We start from the raw sequence: 8,557 nt of genomic DNA, 5'->3' as shown, positions 1-8,557 counted from the left end.
CCGCCCCGCCCCGCCCCGCCCCGCAGCCGCCGCCGCCGCTGCTGCTGCTGCTGCTGCTGCTGCTGCTGCTGCTGCTGCTGCTAGGCGTTGGCGCACTGCAGCACGGGGCACTTGGCGTGGGCCCTTGCGTAGCTCGCCACAGAGCCAAACAAAATCCGCCGCAGCTGCCAGTGGCTGCGGGCCCCCAGCAGCATAACATCAGCGCGCAGCTGCCGCGAGACCCTACACAGCAAGTCCCCCACCGAGGTCTTGCTCGTGCTGCCTGCAGCAGCAGCAGCAGCAGCAGCAGCAGCAGCAGCAGCAGCAGTGAAGGCGCAGGCGGAGGCGCAGGCGCAGGCGCAGACGGCCGGGCGCACGGAAAGCAGATGGGACGGAGGGAGGGGGAAACAGCAGCAGCAGCAGCAGCAGCAGCAGCAGCAGCGGTAGTCAACGCAGTCAGCAGCAGCAGCAGCAGCAGCAGCAGCAGCAGCAGCAGCAGCAGCAGCAGCAGCAGCAGCAGCAGCAGCGGGGGTCTCACTGATGGGGACTGCCAGGCAGTAGACGTGGAGGCCGTTGAGGGATATTTCCGCCATGTCATGCATGCGCTGCTGCACCTGCTGCTGCTGCTGCCGGTTGTAGGCTCCTGCTGCCGAAGTTGCTGCCAGAATCATTCCTGCGAAGCAGCAGCAGCAGCAGCAGCAGCAGCAAAGCTTCCACAGCAGTGCCGCAACAGCAGCAACAGCAGCAGGCCTCTTCGCGCGCTGCAGCAGCAGCAGCAACAGCAACAGCAGCAAACCTCCCAACGCACTGCAGCCAGCAGCAGCAGCAGACCTCCCAACGCACCCCACCCAGCAGCAGCAGCAGCAGCAGCAGCAGCAGCAGCAGCAGCAGCAGCAGCAGCAGCCTCACCGTGTTGGAAGAAGTCTGCGCCAAGCGCAAGAACTTTTGCTGCAGCAGCTGCGGATGCTCTGCTGAGATTTTGGCTAAGAGCCCCAGCAGCAGCGCGTCGACACTGGTGGTGTCGCAGCAGCTGAAGAGCTGCGCCAGCTGCTGCTGCTGCTGCTGCTGCTGCTGCTGCAGGCAGCACGCGCAGGTGTGGGAAAGCAGCGCGGAGCCGGAGCAGCTGCAGGCAGCAGCAGGAGCAGCAGCAGGCGCAGCAGCAGCTGCTGCTCCTGCTGCTGCTGGCTCTTTGCCCCACGTAGAGTAGGGGTTGCCTGAGAGGACCGCTGCAGCAGCAGCAGCAACAGTTGCTGCTGCTGTGGGGTCCACCGTCAAGGCCCACCCCTTGTTCTGCTGCTCAGCAGCACCAGCAGCAGCAGCAGCAGCAGTGTAGCCGTCCAGCGAAGAAAAGCTGCTGTTGTTGGAAGGCAGCACTGTAGAGTATCTCACAGTGTCTTGGTCTGTTGCGCGAGTCATTTCTTTGGCAGCAGCAGCAGCAGCTCAGCTTCAAGCAGCAAAACGCAGCCCGAGGTCACACAGACGCGAGTCCGCTGCAGCAGCAGCAGCAGCAGCAGCAGCGGGAAAGCAACGGCACCGGCAGCAGCGCCTAAATGCGCCTAACAATGCCGTATTTAAATTTGTCTTTGGCGGTTTGGTTCGCGGGGAGCAGCAGCAGCTGCTGCAGCCGCTGCTACACGAGCGGAGGCGTTGCAGCTGATGCTGCTTCTGCGTTGCTGCTGCTGTGGCTGTTGCTGCAGCAGCAACCAGAGGCTCATCAAGAACCAACAGCTTCCCAAAAAAGGAATCTCAATAATATTCTCCAAATGAAGTGAAATCGCATGGGAAAGAGGGCGCGAGGTTTGCTGCAACAGCAACCTGCACCGCAGCTGCTGCAGCAGCAGCAGCAGCAGCAGCAGCGGCACGAGGAGGTTGGGAGAAGCAGCGAAGCCAACCGTTCCCTACAAATCCTACAAAACTGCTCAGTTCATATCTTGTGAAACTGTCTGCTGCCGCATTTTCTGGTTTGCGTCTCCCCTGCTGCTGCTGCTGCTGCTGCTCTGCTGCTGCTACGGGGCCTGCAAAAGGGGCTGAGCGGGTGCGGCAGCAGCAGACCACTTGCTGCAGCAGCCGCTGCAGCAGCAGCAGCAGCGCCAGCAGCCTTTACTGCAGGGATCCCCACTAGCAGAGCTCATTAGCGCTGTGCAGCAGCAGCAGCAGCAATGAAACAGTTCCATTGAGGAGGCAGCAGCAGACCCGATTCAATAGCAGCAGGTCCTTGCTGCCACGCCGATTGTGCGGTCACCTGTGTGGTTCTTTCTGCTGCTGCTGCTGCTGCTGCTGCTGCTGCTGCTGCAGCATCTGACACATCTTGAGTCAGCGCTGCTGCTGCAGTGTCAAAGGGGAAATTAGTCAAGGCAGTTAGAGCGCAGCTGTGTCTGAAGCGGCTGCTGCAGCAGCAAACATGCAGCAGCATTGAAGGCCCGAGCAGCAGCTACAACGGGTGCAGCAGCAAAGAGGCGATGGATCCCTGCTGCTGCTGCTGCGCAGCAGCAGCAGTATTTGCTGCCAACAAACAGAGAATCCTACAGCAGCAGCAAGAAGAACAGCAGCTCCGCAAACTCGCTGTAGCAGCTGCAGCTGCAGCAGACAGCAGCAGCAGCAGCTCCTGCTGCTGTCGTGTCTAGCGATAATGAGGAAGCCCCAGCAGCAGCAGCAGCAGCAGCAGCAGCCACAAACGGGGCTTCGATGTGGGGCGCGGCTGGTGCCTTGGCGGCAGCAGCAGCTGCTGCTGCTGCTTCCCGTGCTGCTGCTGCTGCTGCTGCTACAGTTAGCTGCCTCGCATGCAGTCCACGTCAGCGCAAAGAGGCCGTGGGCATTTGCATCTCCGTCTGCTGCTGCTGCTGCTGCTCCCGTTGCTGCTGCTCCTGCTGCTGCAGTGGCGCTGCGCATGCAGCAGCAGCAGAAGAAACAAAGAGGCAGAAAGCATCCTCCAGCGGAGCAGGTTCGACGGCAGGAAATGCTGCTGTGGCAGCAGCAGCAGCAGCAGCAGCTGCGGCGGCAGCAGAAGATTCTCCGGGGTGCAGCAAACAGCAGCACGGGCAGCAGCACTTTTGAGGCTCAGTTGCTGCAGCTGCTGCAGAGTGGAGAGCGGCGCACTGTCCGCCGCAAGCAGCAGCAGCAGCACCAAATGCAGCAGCAGCAGCAGCAAACGCAGCAGCAGCAGCAAACGCAGCAGCAGAAAGGCCAAGCGCAACGGTCCAGCCTGCCCGGTGTGAAGCCGCCACAGCAGCAGCAGAAGCACCAACTGCAGCAAAGGCAGCAGCAGCAGCAGCAGCAGCAGCAGGGAGTGCCAGCAGCAAAGCGTGGCCTTGGCAGCAAAGAAGAGGTCCCGAGCCGCAACAGAAAGCCTCAGGAGCTGCCCGATGATATAGCAAAAGCAGTTGCAGCAGCAGCAGCAGCAGCTAATGCTGCTGCTGCAGCAGGAAAGGAGCTGCCAGTCCTCTTCCCGGGAATCCGGGCCATTCCTCAGCAGCAGCAAAACAAGCTGCAGCAGCAGCAGCAGCAGCAGCAGCAGCAGGTGCTAGTCGATGGCGTGGTCGATTTGAACACCTTGCCTCACATCGCGCCGGAGTCTCTCGGACTGCAGCAGCAGCAGCAGCAGCAGCAGCAGCAAGAGGAGCGACAGGATGGAACTGCTGCTGGCGAGAACAGCAGCAGGGCCGAGGACTCTTTGCTGCTGCTGCAGCCTTCTTTGCGGCGCTCTTTGCTGCGCGGCGGCATCAGATGTCTTTCGCCGCTGCAGCGTGCTGCGCTGCTGTGGCAGCAGCAGCAGCAGCAGCAGCAGCAGCAGACCGCAGAGGGCGGGGGCAGCAGCAGCAAAAGCAGATGCGACAATGTGCTGCTGCTGCCGGGCCCCACAGGCAGCGGGAAAACGCTGGCCTACGTACTTCCCATTTTTCAGCAGCTTCTGGCGCATGCAGAGGAGCAGCAGCAGCGCCTGCAGCAGCAGCAGCAGCACCTGCAGCGCCTGCAGCAGCAGCAGCAGCTAATGCAGCAGCAGCTGCGGCTGCCGCAGCAGCATCAGCAGCTGCCGCAGCAGCAAGAGCACCAGCACCAGCACCAGCAGCAGCCACAGCAGCAGCATGAGCAGCAGCAGCAGCAGCAGCAGCAGCATGAGCAGCAGCAGCAGCAGCAGCAGCAGCAGCAGCAGCAGCAGCAGCAGCAGCAGCACGTGTGCGCCAGCTTGTCTCGCGTGAAGGGAGGCATTAGGGCGCTGGTTTTGGCGCCCACGAGAGAAGTGGCAGCTCAAGTGTACAGACTTTGCTGCAGCCTCAGCAGCGAGGTGCAGCAGCAGCAGAAACTGCTGCAGCAGCGCCACGCTGCTGCTGCTGCTGCTGCCGACGGCGCCTCAGCTGCTGCTGCTGCTGCGGGCCCGTGCTGCTGTGCTGCTGCAGTGAGGCCCGCGCTGCTGATTGGAGGCGCAAACCCGCAGCTGCTGCTGCAGCGGCTGCGGCAGCAAAAAGCAAATGTGCTTGTTGCTACTCCGGGCCGCCTGCTGCAGCTGCTGCGCCTCAAGGCAGCGAGCCAGCAGCAGCAGCAGCAGCAGCAGCAGCAGCAGAAACGACCCAAGGGGACCGGAGCCTTGCAGCTGCATGCGCTGCAGTTTGTTGTTGTGGATGAAGCAGACGCATTCTGCAGCAGCAGCAGCAGCAAGAGCAGCAGCAAGAGCAGCACTAGCAAGGTCGCGAGCAGCAAGAGCAGCAGCAGCAACGCCAACAGAACTAGCACCAGCAGCAGAAGCAGCAGCAGCAGCAGCAGCAGCAGCAGCAGCAGCAGCAAGGTAAGGGATCGCTTCGGTGATCTCACTGAGTTGCTGCAGCGCAGCATGAGCAGCAGCGGAGGCGGCAAGGGCTCGCCGCTGCTGCTGCTGGCTTCTGCTACTTTGGGGGAGGCCCCGAAGGCGATATTAGGGGCCCTTGGGAGGTCTGCTGCTGCTGCAGCAGCAGCAGCAGCAGCAGCTGCTGCTGCTGCTGCTGCAGGCGCAGCAGCAGCGCTGCCCAGCAACTTGCTGCACCTCGCGGTGTCTTCGCAGCACTGCAACAAAGTGGCGCTGCTGCTGCTGCTGCTGCGGGCGGAGCCTTTGAACAAGCGCTGCATTGTGTTTTGCAGATCCCCTGTGAGCCCCCAAACCCTAAACCCTAAACCCTAAACCCTAAACCCTAGCCAGCTCTTCACTGAGGCTGCTGCTGCTGCTGCTGCTGCTGCGCTGCAGCTTGCTGCTGAACACCTCCAGCGAGCTCTGGCTCTTCGCTTGGGCCCCAAAAGGTCCCTTTTGCTGCAGGGGGATGCAGAGGGGCGGGAGCGCCGTGCTGCTGTTGCTGCTATGCAGCAGCTGCCTGCTGCTGCTGCTGCTGCTGCTGCTGCTGCTGCGACAGCCGCCACTGCTGCAGTTCTCGTCGCCTCTGAGACAGCAGCAAGGGGGCTCGATCTGCCCCTCCTTACCCACGCAATCAACTTCGATCTCCCTACCGGTATTTGCTGCTGCTGCTGCTGCTGCTGCTGCTGCTGCTGCTGCTGCTGCTGCTCGTGCTTTGTTGCCTGGGCTGCGTGCTGCTGCGCTGGGACATTCCTGCTGTTGCTGCTGCTGAGCTCGGTGGTGTCGCTGCTGCTGCGCGCGGGGCTGCATGCACTGCTGAATCTTGCGTCGGTAGGTCTTCTGCTGCTGCTGCTGCGCCTTGCTAATGCTTCTTTGCTGCTGCTGCTGCTGCTGCTGCTGCTGCTGCTGCTGCTGCTTCAGATGCACTCTCGCTGGCGCACCGCAGCGGGCGAGTTGGCCGCGCGGGCAATCCGGGCTGTGTAATATCTTTAGTGGCTTCAGCAGCAGAGAGGCTGAAGCTGCAGCAGCAGTACCAGCAGCTGCAGCAGCAGCAGCTGATGCTGCAGCAGCTGCACTACTGCGTGCCCCACGAGGGAAGACTCTGGCGTGTTTCGGAGCCTTAAGCCCATTGCCGCTGCTGCTGCAGCTTCTGCTGCTGCAGCTTCTCCTGCTGCTGCTGCTGCTCTCATTTGACCCTGAGGGCAGCCATATTGTAGGTAGTCGGCGTTGTAGCAGCAGCAGCACAGCAGCAGCAGCAGCAGCAGCAGCAGCAGCAGCAGCAGCCCTTTTCTCGCCAGCAGGCCCCACAGGGTATCCATTTGCTGCAGTACAGAATGGCTAAGCAGCAAATCCCTCATGTGTAAACAAATAAACAGTTTGGAGCTGCTGCTGCAGCGCTGCATGCGCTTTGGAGCTGCTGCTGCAGCGCATGCAGCGCTGCATGCAGCACAGCAGCAAGAAGAGAGCCGCCTGCCGGTGTCTTGTCTAGTTTTTGTTTTTAGTTATAAATAACTTTTTATTTTCCAAGTCTACAAATAATATAATTATAATAATATAATTATAAAGTGTTTTACTTGTTTTTATAAAAAGAAAAAAAGACACTTTTGCTCTTCCGCAGCCGCAAGGGTGTCTAAGGGCAAAGTTTGCCTGGACCCCTGCTGCAGCAGCAGCTGCTGCTGCTGCTGCAGCTGCAGCAGCAACAGGCTGTTGCAGCAAGTGGGGCTGCAGCATCAGCAGCTGCTGCCGCTTCTCCAACAGACTCTTTTTGTCTTTTCAAAGTTTCTTCATTTAAAGGGCCGGAGGTGGCCATTGGCAGCTTCCAGTTTTGCTGCTGCTGCTGCTGCTGCAGCAAAATCCGCTTTGCTGCTGCTGCTGCTGCAACGGGGACTGGATGCGCTAGGCGTTCTGGCTTCCTCTGCTGCAGCTGCCTGTGCTGCCGCAGCAGATGTAGAGCTGTTCTGTGCCGGCAACACTGCTGCTGCTGCTGCTGCTGCTGACCCTGCTGCTGGTCCTGCAGCCGCTGCTGCTGGTCTTGCTGCTGCTGCTAGTCTTGCTGCTGCTGCTGGTCGCGTTGCTGCTGCTGCTGCTGCTGCTGCTGCTGCTGCTGTTGCTGCTGCTTCAGGCGGGCGTGTGCGCAGCTTTGCATTTCTTTCTTTCCAACACAAGGCGGGCTTCGAGTCGTGCTGCAGCAAAAGAGAAGCAAAGAAGACTTTGCTGCTGCTGGGCTTTTCATATTAAGTTTTTGTCTGTCTTTTTAGCTGCTGCTTTCTGCTTTGCCTTTTCTTCCTACGCCCCCGTAGCAGCAGCTGCAGCAGCTGCAGCAGCTGCAGCAGCAGCAGCTGCAGCAGCAGCAGCTGCAGCAGCAAAAGCTACTCCAGCAGCAGCAGCTACTGCAGCTCCCTTCATTTCTCTGTTCTGTTTTTCTTACTTCTTTGCGCCTCCGCCGCTGCTGCCTTCCGCTTCAGCCCCTGCAGCAGCAGCAGCAGCAGCAGCAGCAGCAAAGATTTTTGCAACAGCAGCAGAAGCGGCTATTAAAGCAGCAGCGGATATTGCAGCAGCTGCAGCTACTGCAGCAGCTACTGCAGCAGCAGCAGCAGCAGCAACAGCGGGATTCGAAGGGACAAGAACTTAAGCAAAAAGAAATAAAAACAAAAAGGAGACAAAAAAGAAAAATAAAAATAAAAACAAAAAGACAGAGACTGCAAAAGGAGACACAAAAAGCAGCTTTTGCTTTTGACAGCAAAAGGAAATAGCAGCAGCAGCAGCAGCAGCAGCAGCAGCAGCAGCAACAGTAGTTTGCGGGCAAAAGACACAGTAGGGACACAGCAGCAGCAGCAAAAAGAGCAAGAGGTCCAAAAGAGTGGAAGAGATGCAGCTGCAGCAGGAAATTAAAAAGCAATAAAATAAAAAGATAAAAAGAAATTAAAAAAGAAAAAAAGAAATAAAAGAATAAAAAGAATTAAAAAGATTAAAAAGCAACAAAATAAAAAGATAAAAAGAAATTAAAAAAAGAAATAAAAGGATAAAAAGAATTAAAAAGATTAAAAAGCAACAAAATAAAAAGATAAAAAGAAATTAAAAAGACAAAAAGAAATAAAAAAGAATAAAAAGAATTAAAAAGATAAAAGACAAAGCAGCAGCAGCACCTGCACTATGTGCGAAAGCCCGCTGCTCTTTGCTGCTGCAACAGCAGCTTTTGCCATTTCATACAAACTCCCATCAGGCCGCTCGGGGAAAAGCGCCTGCAGCAAGCGCAGCAGCAGCAGCAGCAGCAGCAGCAGCAGCAGCAGCAGCAGCAGCAGCAGCAGCAGCAACAGCAAAAGCTGGGAGCGGGGCCAGCAAGCCAGCAGCAGCAGCAGCCAATGTTGCAGCAGCCAGTGCTGCTGCCAATACAGGGGCAGACGGAAGGTGGAGCGGAGGCTAGCAGCAAAGAAAAAGCAGCAGCAGCAGCAGCAGCAGCAAAAGCAGAGCAGCAGCAGCAGCAACAGAAACAGCAGCAAGGGAGGGCGCAGCAGCAGCACGGAAAAGGCCGCCAGCAACAGCAACCAGTGGAGCTCCAATACCAACCAAGAGAGCAGCAACGGCAGCAGCAGCTGCAGCAGCAGCTGCAGCAGCAACTGCAGCAGCAGCAGCAGCTGCAGCAGCAGCAGCAGCAGCAGCAAGCTACCTTCAGTTTGCTGTAGATGTGGCCAAAGAGTATATCGTGGGGCTGCAGCCGCCTGATTTGCTGCTGCTGCTCCCTCACAACTTTTAAGTGCCGCT

At 58.5% G+C, this 8,557-nt stretch overlaps 2 protein-coding genes across 2 annotated transcripts; both read left to right on the top strand.

The window, feature by feature from the left end:
• Window positions 1–365: 365 nt before the first annotated feature.
• Window positions 366–954, top strand: ENH_00044570 (hypothetical protein; the record flags this gene model as incomplete). The annotated part of the gene is made up of 2 exons (XM_013580924.1): window positions 366–434; window positions 619–954. The coding sequence occupies 2 exons, from the start codon at window positions 366–368 to the stop codon at window positions 952–954; spliced, it is 405 nt and encodes a 134-aa protein (XP_013436378.1).
• A 1,654-nt stretch (window positions 955–2,608) lies between these two features.
• ENH_00044560 (ATP-dependent RNA helicase, putative) lies at window positions 2,609–5,919 on the top strand (the record flags this gene model as incomplete). The annotated part of the gene is made up of 3 exons (XM_013580923.1): window positions 2,609–5,095; window positions 5,192–5,450; window positions 5,717–5,919. The coding sequence occupies 3 exons, from the start codon at window positions 2,609–2,611 to the stop codon at window positions 5,917–5,919; spliced, it is 2,949 nt and encodes a 982-aa protein (XP_013436377.1).
• Window positions 5,920–8,557: the final 2,638 nt, after the last annotated feature.

This window comes from Eimeria necatrix, genomic scaffold (assembly GCF_000499385.1).
Source record: "Eimeria necatrix Houghton genomic scaffold, Enh_scaff334, whole genome shotgun sequence".
NCBI classification, from domain to species: Eukaryota; Apicomplexa; class Conoidasida; order Eucoccidiorida; family Eimeriidae; genus Eimeria; species Eimeria necatrix.
This window is presented reverse-complemented; position numbering and strand designations above follow the sequence as displayed.